At 42.3% G+C, this 12,419-nt stretch overlaps 1 protein-coding gene across 1 annotated transcript in view; it reads right to left on the bottom strand.

The window, feature by feature from the left end:
• Positions 1–11,238, bottom strand: part of SPEF2 (sperm flagellar 2) — an 89,871-nt gene extending 78,633 nt beyond the window's left edge. Inside the window, exons 1-4 of the mRNA XM_033164731.1 lie at positions 11,087–11,238; positions 6,568–6,670; positions 4,985–5,237; positions 1,825–1,995 (exon numbers count right to left, since the gene is read on the bottom strand). Of these exons, the coding sequence (XP_033020622.1) occupies positions 1,825–1,995; positions 4,985–5,237; positions 6,568–6,670; positions 11,087–11,144 (585 nt within the window). The 5' untranslated portion in view covers positions 11,145–11,238. The remainder of the gene's footprint in view (positions 1–1,824; positions 1,996–4,984; positions 5,238–6,567; positions 6,671–11,086) is intronic.
• Positions 11,239–12,419: the final 1,181 nt, after the last annotated feature.

Raw genomic sequence — 12,419 nt, 5'->3', positions numbered from 1 at the left:
CCGTTAGCTGACAGCTACTCTGTACCCCTCGGTTGAGGCAGCTTGGAGAAAACTGAAAATGGAGGCTCCAAGCTGCCCATAATAATGGCAGCTATACCTACACAAGGGCCCCCACAAACTAGCACTTTGGCACGTGCCCCCTCAAAACCTGGTGCTGGTCCTATTTGCTTTAATAATCACAGAGTAACAAGCTGAACAGCTATAATGAAGATGTAATTGAAAAGTAGTCTGCCACCTCATGCAAGTGCACTGGAAGTGTGACTCAGCATAAGTTGAAAAATTGTTATTTATAAAAACGCCTTTTTAAATTTCCCATAGAAACTGCAACTAAATAACATGATTTATCACAGCAGGATTCATTTTCTAATGTTCAGAGTCAAGCTTCAGGCTAAAACCTATTTCAGGAATCGTGAAATGTTGCATTGGAAACAACCTCCCCTGCCAGTCTTCAAAGTAGCAGGGGTGGGTGGGGGTGGAGCAACTGTAAACCTAAACCCAATCGCTTTGGACTGGTGTCTTATTCCAAATGATGATGCCCTAGATCAAACTGTTATTGAGGCATATTGTTAAGTAAATGATTCAAATGAAATGTGAATGGGTAAAGAGTTTTTGCATGGATGTGCAAAGCTTGAAAAGTGGGGGCAAAATGGTATTTGACCAAAGATTTAAAAAACACCCAAATTCAGGAAGAAGACTTGCTGTATGCCTAGAAGCAAATTTCCACACTCGCAACTACTGCAGATATGTATCTCCACCCCACTGGTCATTTGTGCCCCATTAAACTGACTGGATGTGTCTTTGGATGCCCAAAGAGATGCATACCCCCACTCAGGGCAATCAGTTGTTCCATATGATCATTTGCTGAGGAACATAACTGGGTTTCAAACAAAAATGCAACGCAATGGAATTCAGTATAACATTTTGCTTCTTTTGCAAAAATGGCAACAGACCACATTCTTGACCTCCCACTGAAGTCTTCTTACATTTACTGCCAACGTGATTGCCGTGAAGATTTAGTGCAAATTTATCCAGGAAATGCTGGCCTTGAATGGAAAATGGTTTGCCCACTCCTGCTCTGGAGTCAGTTGCTTTAATGTGTTCTGCATGAGACTGCTCTTGAAGGCAAAATGGAAGTCAACAGTGTTGTAAGCTGCAGCTTGTGTCCCTCCTATTGGGAGGCAATAACCTATTCAGCCAGCTTTGCAAGAACTGCATTAGTTGCCCATTTGCTGCCAGGCTAAATGCAAGGCACTGGTGCTTGCTATTAAAGCCCCCTGCAGTCTAGGATTCATATACTTCAAAAGCAACCTGAATCCCACTGCCAAGCACTGGAATGACACTCCAGCATCACCTTCATCAATATACAAATGAAACTAAGGGATCGTCCACACTTTTACTTGTCCTGTGTCTGGAAAGCATGGGTCCAAGAGGTTTAATGCTTGTCCCGTGCTTTCTGGGCACAAGTCCCATTGGTTTTGCCTTACCCCACTACTTCCCCCCAGAAAACCCACTCTTTAGTGCTAAATCGGAACAAACAGCAATCCTCCAAAAACCCAATTGCTGTTTGCTCCAATTCAGCGCTATACTACAGGTTTTGTGGGGCAAACGGAACCAGTTCTAGCTGAATTCAATGAAAACACTACAATTTATTTCCATTAGCTTTCTATTATACATACAACACAATTCTCATTTACTTAGAAATAATTCCCATTGTGTTTGATGCGGCTGGTGGGAAAATCCATAGGCTTAAGCATAAAACAATGCACAAAAATTTCCTGCAGCTTTGAGGTTTTTATATTAAAAAAAATTAAATAGGCTTCTCACATTTTCAAATTGTTCAACGATTTTTTCCGCCTGAACTTTCTTTGCTTGCTGTTGCTCCACAAATTGCATCCGAGCTATCTTACTTTCAAGGTCCTTGGCTTTGCTGTGAAAGTTGTCTGAAATCTGCTGCAGTGTCAAGTCTACCTGACGCGGCACTAGAGATTTAAGGCGCTGAAATGAGAAGAAGAAGAAGAAGAAGAAGAAGAAGAAGAAGAAGAGGAGGAGGAGGAGGAGTTTGGATTTGATATCCCGTTTTACCACTACCCTAAGGAGTCTCAAAGCGGCTAACATTCTCCTTTCCCTTCCTCCCCCACAACAAACACTCTGTGAGGTGAGTGGGGCTGAGAGACTTCAAAGAAGTGTGACTAGCCCAAGGTCACCCAGCAGCTGCATGTGGAGGAGCGGGGACGCGAACCCGGTTCACCAGATTACGAGTCTACCGCTCTTAACCACTACACCACACTGAAGATTTTCCAAAAGTTTTGCAGAAATCTTTATATACTGCATTGAGTCATAGTAAACTCCTTATAGTAAACTTTATCTCCATCTAACCAAGCATTGCCTACTCTGACTGGCAGCAGATCTCCAAGTTCTCAGGCAAAGAAAAGTTCTTCGCATCCCCTCCTGCCAGCTTCTTTTGACTAGAGATACCAGGGCCTGAATTACATGCAAAGCATATGCTCTACCTCTGAGCCCTGGTCAAATTAGGACAGTTTTTTACATAACTGAAACATAGTTTATCTTGGCCTAGTTTTGGATAACTCAGATTAACAGCATCCACCGCCAGCCAATATGGTCGAAGCACTGGTTTGTAATCTGCAGAACTAAAGGTGGTGGCCACCACCTTTGATTTCTGCTAAATCAGTGAATCTGCTAATTCATACTCTTTTTTTAACTGGCAGCCATGGTGATGACAAGAATGAAAAAAAATTAACTGTGCTTGGAAATATTTGCTGCTTTTCGGTGACAGTCGTGTGAGATTTTGACATCTTGGATGACACTACGATTAGAAGGAAATTTCATGCCATCAGCATAATGTGCTGTTAAGGAATGTGAAGAAGATGACAGCCTTGATGCCCAAACATACATGGAATCATGACAATGCTGAGCTGTTTTGGAAAGCAAGCACTGGAATGCATCAGGGCGCACATACTCTAGGTGGAGAAGAAGTAAGGGTTCCAGTTACGCTTAGATTATTGTAATCCGCAATTGACAGTTTATGTAAGCTTACCTACGTAAGTAATTAAACTGATATAAAAGATGGGAAATTCCATCTTCCAGATACAGTTCCTGTTCAATATAAAAGGTGCTTCACAGAATGATTTTCACTCTCTGCTTGCTCCCTATTCAACTCTGCTTTGCATGTTTTTGCCCAGCTGCAGGCCTGGATGAGTAGCTATTCCAAAATGTGAATATGTGAGAGAATTTAGAAATTCCTTTTCACAACTAGTTGGGCTAGAGGACATTAGAAGGTGGCCAAATCCTTAGGACATTTTAAAGCTATTTTTCTAAAAGTATTATATTGCTATATTGCATTACATTAATTTATTTTATTCCTATTTCCTCATATCACAATTTGCTATATGAAGATTATAATATTCCTCCAATGAAGCACTGTACACCCAGTGGCGGAGCTTCATGCTCCGACACTGGGGGCGAAGAGCAGGGGGGCGGGGCAGGGGGGGCTGGTGTATGTCCTGGGGTGTGGCACACCGCCCGCAGGGGCATGGCGTGAGTCCCAGTGTGTGGCGCGCCACCTGCAGGGGGCGGGGCGCCCAGTGCGGGCAGGGGGCAGCCGCGATGGAACCCCACCGGGATTGCGCTGCCAGGGGCGATGCGCTCCCACCGCCCCCCTCTTCCGCCAGTGAGTACACCAACAAACAGATTGATTTGTTTCAGATACAATCCTAGTTTTTATCTGTTACCCTGGGGTGCTATTCAGCAAATGACTAGGGAATTCAATTAATGTTGGTGCATTGACCAGAAATGAGTGGTTAAGTAAGCACTGATTGCTGATCAGTGCTTCTGCTATTTTTTAAATTTAAATTGGTGTTTTTTTTAAATAAATGATTTTGGAGGAAAAAATCTTCCTAAAGATAGTTTTGTATTTAAGTTACATTATACTCCAAAGGCCATCAGGAAATCAGTCTAAGTTTTTTTTATGTTTAACCATATCAGTTAACAAACATGGAGAAATATGCTATAATGTTATTGTTTTAGTTTATTTTTTTAAAATTGTTATTAAGGAAATGATTATTTTTCTCCTTCAAATAAAGTACAGCAGAAAAGTTGTTCAAATATAAACAGTTAACTTACTAAACCTCACAATAATTTCACAATTATCTGTTTATGTATTTCTAATAGTATAACCAAATCAGTAATTTTTGACGTAAGTGTAAAAACAACTCTGAAAATTTATTATTCCAAAAATGAAACCTTCATCTGGTTGTAAATATTAAGATTATACCAGCAGGAATGCCTTTCTGTAAAAAAAAAAATTTTAAAAAAAAAATTAAATCAAGTCTTACTGACTAGTGATTTAAATCCACCCTGAGCAAAACTAAATCAAAGTGAAAAGGAATGCCAGCCACCTCAGTGTAAATTTGGCCTGAAATATGTAGCTAATTTAAAGTTAATCTTGCCCATATGGTAGTACAGCCAGCTTATACAGAGTGAGGATGTATGTGTGAGGATGGAACATATGTTCTGAAAGATTTACAGCTCTGATCTCCTTATTTAGCCTTCTGGGCCTTTTGCCCAGTTTCAGCTTGCCAAGATAGAAACCAGGAATTGAATGGCCAAAGCTATTTGTTGTAAGACTGAAAATGCAAGGAACTACGGTATGTAGATACCTGATGGGACACTGTGAAGCAAAGAGATCAGAGAGTTCTTAAAGTGGCTATTAGTTTGGTCAAAGCAAATTTGGAGTAACCCTTAGAGCAGAGGTAGCCAATATGTGTCTTGCAAGTGGTGCTGGGCTACAACTCCCATCAATTAAGTCACTGCATCCTTTACATAGAGATTCAGTAGGCAGAACAGAAATTTAGTTTACAGGAATTCTATTTTGATCTCTCGTGTCATGGGTATATCTGACAGGTATAGTCACATGTGATGTTCTGCTTCTCTATTGGGAAAGGTGTTCTTATCTCAACAAGCTCACCTCTCGATACATTTCAGTTCCCACGCTCTTGAGCTTTGCGGGAGCTGAGGGTCTCATTGCATCCATGGCAACTCCAGTGAGTCCTGCTTTTTTCTTTTTCTCTAGAGCCACATATAATTGGTAGATCAGTTTGGTGGCAGCTCCATGCTGCTCTGTCATGATGTTTCGGGCCACATTCTGGTCAAACTGCACGCCCAGGAGTTGAAGGGTGGGCTCCATGCGAGAAAAGTTATTAAGTTTTGCACTGGCAAGCCTGAAAGCGTAAACAGACTCTGCAATTATATAAGGTTGTATTTCCTTCGAAATGTGAAAATCTTCCCAAAAACTGATCCCAAAGCCCAGCATTCTTCAATAAGCATGTTCATTTATAGAGAGATAGAGCTAAACAAAATTATCATTAGGAACAGATCAAAACATTTGGGTGACCACATTTTGAAACATAAAGATTTTGAGCATATGAAACTGCCTTGTGCTGAATCAAACTATTGGTCCATTTACAGGGTGATCCAATTTTGTCTACTCAGAAGTAAGTCCTACTGAATCAAATGAGGCTTGTTCCCAGATAAGTGGGATTAGGGTTGCAGCCTTACCCCAACATTAATTACTCTGGCCACCATTCTCCAAGGTCTAAGGCAGAGATTTGGCCTAACCCTGATACATTAAATAGGTTTTTAAACTAATGATACCTGAGTTGGACCCCAGGACCTTCTACATGGAAAGCATGCACTCACTGAGCTATGGAACCAATCCCAGTTTCTTATTGTATCTATCTGGGTTTTGATAAGCATGGAAATCACAATTCAACAAGTATATATAGCATCTACATGGGGAAGTGCTGGATGAAATATGTAAATATGGCTACATCCCTCCTCTCCTTTTCCAATGGGAAATGTAGTTGCCTAGGACTGTTGGCCAAACATCATTAGTCACCTTTTAGCAATAAACATTATCCCTATTCAGGCCTTCGTTTCTGCTGGCCCCACCACCTCTACACTAAAGTGTATGGCAGCAACATACCTTCCCATCTCCAGAATTGGAAACTCTATGTGCATAGATGGCCTTGAGATTGAATCAATCACATGTCAGCTAGGAGGCACATTCTATCATCAAGGGGGAGGGGCTAACCCATTCATACCTGCAGACCCCCATATGCCTTCAATATTCCTAAACTGAGTTGGGGGGGCACTGTATTTTACACCAGCTGTCATCTTAATCTATTTGGACTGGCATCGGCAATCAGGATTGTTAGGCAGATGTCTAAGTCTTATGTCAAACATCCATGGTCCCTTGGCCCTCCTGGTCCTTCTCCTTTCTGTCACTGCCTGCTCTCTAGCTATCTTCAAGTAAACAAGCAGAGGCAGGAACATGGAGGAGCAACAACCCTGGCTCTCCCTCTTGTATTGAGCAGTGATGCAGATTGGTCCCAAAGGGAGAAAGCTAATGAATCATCAGTGGCAACAGGCAAGGAGGTAGGATTCCCCCTACTGAGGGCATCTTACTTAAGCCCCCTACCCCAGGACTTGGAACCACCACTTAACCTACTATGTTAACCATTTGATGTTGTGTATATACCATCTACTAACCTGCTTTGCGAAAACTGAGCAAAGTCATCCTGGAGTTCAAACTTGTTGAGAAGTTCTCCGATGAGGTAACCTGAAGAAAATTCACTGGCAAAAGACTCCATTTCTGGTTTATTTTTAAAGAGAAAAAGGATAGGTTTTTTCCCCCCAACTTGTTCAGACCTAAGGGCTGATTCATATGTTACCACCGTGAAGTGCATGTAATTTTCCTGTGACTTCCTCCCATGCAGTTGCAGTAACATCCAGATCAGAAGCGGCTAACCAGTGGCCTTCAATATGTTGCTGAGCTACAAATACCATCTTCCCTGACCATTGACCATGCTGGAAGGGGACATATCAGAGTTGGAGTCCAACAACACCTGGAGGGCCACAGGTTCCCCACCTCTGATCTACACAGAGAAGTCAACACTGCCTTTTCTCAGGCCAGGTTTCAGCTAGCATGGGATGAAACCACATGATCCACCTCACCAAGGTGCTTCCTCCATCTAAATCAGGCCTGTATCCGCATGACCCACCAAGTCTATTAACCACACGTTGTGGCCTATGAAGCACTCAATGACACCCACCCCCTTTTTACAGGCCCAGGCAGGCAGCATAAATGATAGGGTAGTTATCAAACCCTGATGGGTCACTGACTTGGTGTACCACAGCTTGCACAGATATGCCCTGGGCATTACTGACACTTGTGCAGGCCTGCTCTAGAAGCATTAATGCATGAATTGGCCCTAATGAAACAAATTTTTAAAATGAAGAGTTGCACCCAACTAAGTCATATTCAGCATGTGTTTGTGGAAGGGGACCCATTGGTTTGTTTTTGTTTTATTATGTATTTTGTGTTCTCATTTTGTATTTTTATTTTGTAAACCACCCTGTGATCTTCAGATGAAGGGTGGTATACAAATTTAATAAATAATAATAAATAAAATATACCAGTACTCATTCAAGCCAACTGATTTAAGTCACATCCAGTTATTTCAATGGGTCTGTTTTGAGTATTATTTAGCTGGATTCAACCTACAGTAAATTATTAAAATACCAGCAGTTCACTATTGCCTCTTTTAAGTTCTAACTTAAAAGTAAGTTGGAATAATTTGTTAAATTCTCTATGTTTCAAGATGCTTCTTCTGGGAAGTGTAAGAAAACCCCAATTTGCAATATGAAGAAGTCTTGAGATACAATGGTAATTTGAGAGTTTTTAATTGCTTCTCCCACAACCTAAAGAGCTCTAGAAATCTGGTAGTTCAGCTTCTCATTAGGGGCATTTCATCTCTCTGTGTGGATGATATTCTTCTCTGGAGGAAAGGCATTTGTAGATGAAATAGTAGGAACAATGGGATAAACATATATCTACAAGGACTGTCTGTACTCCAGAGTCCTTATTAATTGAGGAAATTCAACAGATTTGTGTCCCTTGAAACTGCAGAAAAGTCTCCGGTGATGAAAATCATTGCCACGTGGGAGCTTTAGAGGTATGTTGTGTAACTCAGAATGAACACCATCCATGAAAGGTGTTTTACTTAAGGAGCCTCCACTTCAGAAAGTGTGCAAAATGTACATACACAATTCTGCTGTCTTAAGGCGTTAAGCGAGGCCTACTCAAAATTCTGAGCCGCTAAGGCAAATACAGCTCACAAGGCATTTGAGAAACAACCCACTGCTTTTCTAGGACTGCCAAAAAATGTGGAGGTTGTAATGTAAAGTGCTAGACAGGTCATAAAACACAAGGTTATTTGGGAAGCTTCTACCAGTTCCTATTTTTAGAAAAAGAAAAAAGATTTATGAGTTTGAATCAATTAGAACTCATTCAATCAATAAGAAGTGCATTGATCTGCACATGAATAAACTGAAGAAGAAAACACATTTGCAACTTCTTTTTTGATAATGCTTGCATGCGTCACAGCAGGTGCTCTCAGGGGAAGAGGCATTCCTTTGTGTATGAGCAAAGGGAAGATCACACCTGCTACCCACAGTTTTTGTAAGGCTGCACTAAAATAACTAAAGTAATGTTTTTCAAGCTATCTTCTGCCCGATAAGTCAATCAAAAGGTTCTTGAGCCAAATAACTGACTGAAGGTTGCAGCCTGCTTTATTTTGAATAGACCGCTCAGGAGTGTAGGATTGCCAACCTAGAGAAAAGGTCCAAGGCAACAAGAAAAGAAATAGCCCCTGCTCCTGCTCCCCCTCCCACCCTGCTGCTCTGCCTTTCCCAACTTGCCACGGAAACAGGAGGATGGATGACAAGAGAGGAAACAGTGGGAGATAGGTGAGCCAATGCAGATACAACCTTCTATGGACCTGATAATAATATGATTTGCAGTGATAGGAAACCCATGGCACTCCAGATTTATTGTAGTCCAATTCCCATCAACCTCAGCCAAGGGACTCAGGGATGATGGGAACTGCAGTCTAGCAACATCTGGAGGGCCGCAGGTCCCCCTATTCCTAGGTTAGAAAATAGTCCCTCCCTCAAATACGGTGCCATATAGGGTCTATAGTTCTTTTAACAAAACCACACTGAGGCCATGATGTGTCTTTTTGCACGTATGAGCAAACGGTCATTATAGTGTGGAAAACACCAGACATTCTGTCCATGCAACCCAATGTACAATTCAGGAGTGGGGCTTTTCTGTGCTGCATCATAGTTACATGGAAACAAGGAAACTTCTATATGCCTCATTTGGTTCAAATCAGGAGAAGTTGCTTGTCGACATATTACGACACTTACAGCCTCTCCAATAAAGTATTACTGTCATTTCATTTTTAACCAAAACCTGCTCTCGCTTGATTTCATTGCATTTTCTCCAAATGTACCATATCTAAAAACAAATTCCTCTGATCATTCTAGACTCTCAGAATTGATACAAATGCTCACAAAACATTTCAAAATCCCCAAAGTTTCAAAACCCCAGTTTCAAAATCAAAGAAGACAACCAAGCTGCATGGAATCCCTCCAAGTGCCATACAGGTTATTTGCTAGTATTAGTTATTAATATTGACACTTAATATTACTGCCTCCCCTGGCTAAACCCAACCCACTCCCACCAACCCTGCTTGGGCATATTGGTACTCTAGCAGTTATTAACATCAGTAATAACTTTTTTGTTACTTGGGTGAAAGTTATTTCCACCAACAGAATAGCTGCTCCTTGTGCAATTCTGTCATGGCTGATTATGCAAAGGCAGTCAGAAAGAAGAGTCCTCCTGGTACTAACAGTATTTTTCAATGATGGAAGAATAAGAACAACTAATGCAAGTACTTTAAACTTAAAGCAGTTTGATCATACTGTCTGTTTTGAATGGGCTCATGTTATTTAAATTTGCTGTATTAGTTTGTTTGCTGCATTAGTCTTTTGTTGTTGTTGAAGTACTTTTGTTTGTTAGTTTCTTACTACTCTGCTACCTGGGTATATAAAGGCCCACACTGCATCTGTAAGAATGCAATGGTTTAGTGCAGGGGTAGGCAACCTAAGGCCCGTGAGCTGGATGCAGCCCCATCGCCTTCTAAATCCGGGCCATGGACGGTCCGGGAATCAGCGTGTTTTTACATGAGTAGAATGTGTCCTTCTATTTAAAATGCATCTCTAGGTTATTTGTGGGGCATAGGAATTCATTCATCCCCCCCTCCAAAAAATATAGTCTGGCCCCCCACAAGGTATGAGGGCAAGTGGAATGGCCCCCTGCTGAAAAAGTTTGCTGACCCCTGGTTTAGTGTGACAGTGCTGAAACTTTGTAACTTCCTGCCTATTGTCACCAGGCACCTTCACTGTACTGTATGCTTTTTGCTGCCTGCCAAAGACATTTTTATTTATACAAGTCTACCCAGATGTTTAGAAAGCTGGTGTGAGTTTTAATTCATTTTAGTCTATCCTATGCATGTTTTATTAATTGCATCTGTCATTTCCCCCCTTTTTATTGCTAATTGGAATTTTTTTTATTGGCAATTTTATTGTTTTATCTCTCTTGTAAACCACTTTGAGGTTTCCACTCACCCACCCCATACAATCAAGTGGTGTGCAGATTTCATGAAACAGATAAATAAGTAGAATCTACATTAACCAGGGGTAGCTCAGCTGGTAGCACACCAGACTCCCATCTCAGGGTTGTGGGTTCGAGCCCCATACTGGGCATTACATTAGGGAGGCAAGGCGTTAATGTCATGTTTAGCTGTTTAACTCCTGCACTGCAGCGCGTCGGGACGAGATGACCCGCGTGGCTCCCCTTCTATAAAATGTCTGTTGGGGAAGCAAATAAATCAGCAGCAAACCGTGCTCCTGAGCATGTGCAAAGCGCCATTCCTCTCACGAGGGGCAACACAACAACAACAAAAGCAAGAAGAAAAGTCTCCACGCGTCTAGGGTTTTGGAGGAAAATCTGGTTTAGGGGGTGTGTGGGGGGGTGTTCCCTCAGGCGAGCCGAAATGAAGCGCCTGCCCGCCTGAGAGGGACGCGGGAAGCCTGAGCCCCACACCTCCCGGGGCTTCCTCGCCCACCCGCCTCAACCCTGCAAGGAGGCTCCCGCACTCACTCACTGCCCGCGAGAGCTTCACTTCTCTGTTCAGCCAATCGCACAGGATGTCCGTCATGGCCGCGAGCGGTCCCGGCTCCTCGCCCGACTGGGCTCGAGGCCGCCTCGAGCTCAGCTCCGCGTCCCGTCACCATGGCGACCCACTCGGCGGGGAGGAGGCGCCGGGAGGAACGAGGGCGCGCGTGCGCAGCGGGGTGGGTGGCGGGGAAAGGTTTCTCCCTCAAGTCGCTTAGCGGCGCCGAAAACATTTCCCGCCAACTCGCTGTTTAAAGGGACGAGTGAGGTCCCATGATTTATTTAGTTACTTTAATTTCGAGTGGGGTGGGGTGGGGTCAGTCCTGGAGCACGAATTGCTTTTGCATATATTTATTATAATTTATATTCATATTTATATCACACACACACACACACATCTATCTATCTTCTATCTATCTATGTATCTGTGAGCAGGTATGGACTTGGACTGTGCAGAGCCGGCAGGAAGAATCCTGGACAACAGCAAACCAAAAGAAAGAGTCTAGGGAGCAACCATGTTTGCATTTGCAACTGCCAAGGGAATGCAAACAAAGTTGGTTTAACGAAGAGAATGGTAATTTGCTCAGGCGCCTGGGAATATATTCCGGTACTTGATGTTAGAAACTGCATAATAGAAATTGGCTGGGAGGCAGAAGCATATCCAGGAAATGTTTTCAGGAGAATATTGCTCTCACACAATCCTTTCCCAGATATCAAAGGTTGTTTTGGGGGTACAGGTAGACTTGATTCTAGCTAGGAGCATGTAAGGAATGGATAAACTTTGCTCAGGTGGAAAGGACAGGCTACAAAGAAGCAGCGTCTCTTATACTGTACAAGATTTTGTGTGTGTGTTTGTGTGTGTGTTACATCTATATATAGATGTAGGGATATATCACCAATGGGTGAGGGTGTGAATCATAGCATTGTAGCTTAATGCATCTTATTCAGTTTTCTTAAGAGAAACTATTGACTATAACTTTCTTAAGCATTGCCTAACAACTTGTATTTTGAATCATGGATCCTGGTAGCTCTTTGCTAAAATATATCTAAATATATTATCAGCATTAATGGCCCCTCAATATTCTCTTTATTGTGCATGTATGATTTGTGCTTATGATGGTGTCAAGTTGGCTATATAATTGGTGCATGCCCTGCAGCTTTTAGCTGTATCTCAGTCACTTTTTGTACCACAAATGTTTCTTCTGGGTGGGTTTTTTTTTTTGGTACCACTTTTGTTGTGCTATAGTGTCTGGGGGGGGCTAACAATGGGGAAGCATCTCGGAACAACTAATAAAGTAGGATGATGTGTAGATAAATC

Source organism: Lacerta agilis, chromosome 11, assembly GCF_009819535.1.
Source record: "Lacerta agilis isolate rLacAgi1 chromosome 11, rLacAgi1.pri, whole genome shotgun sequence".
In the NCBI taxonomy this organism is placed as follows: Eukaryota; Metazoa; Chordata; class Lepidosauria; order Squamata; family Lacertidae; genus Lacerta; species Lacerta agilis.
Note: the sequence above shows the minus strand (reverse complement) of the source record. Positions and strands in the feature narration are given on the sequence as shown.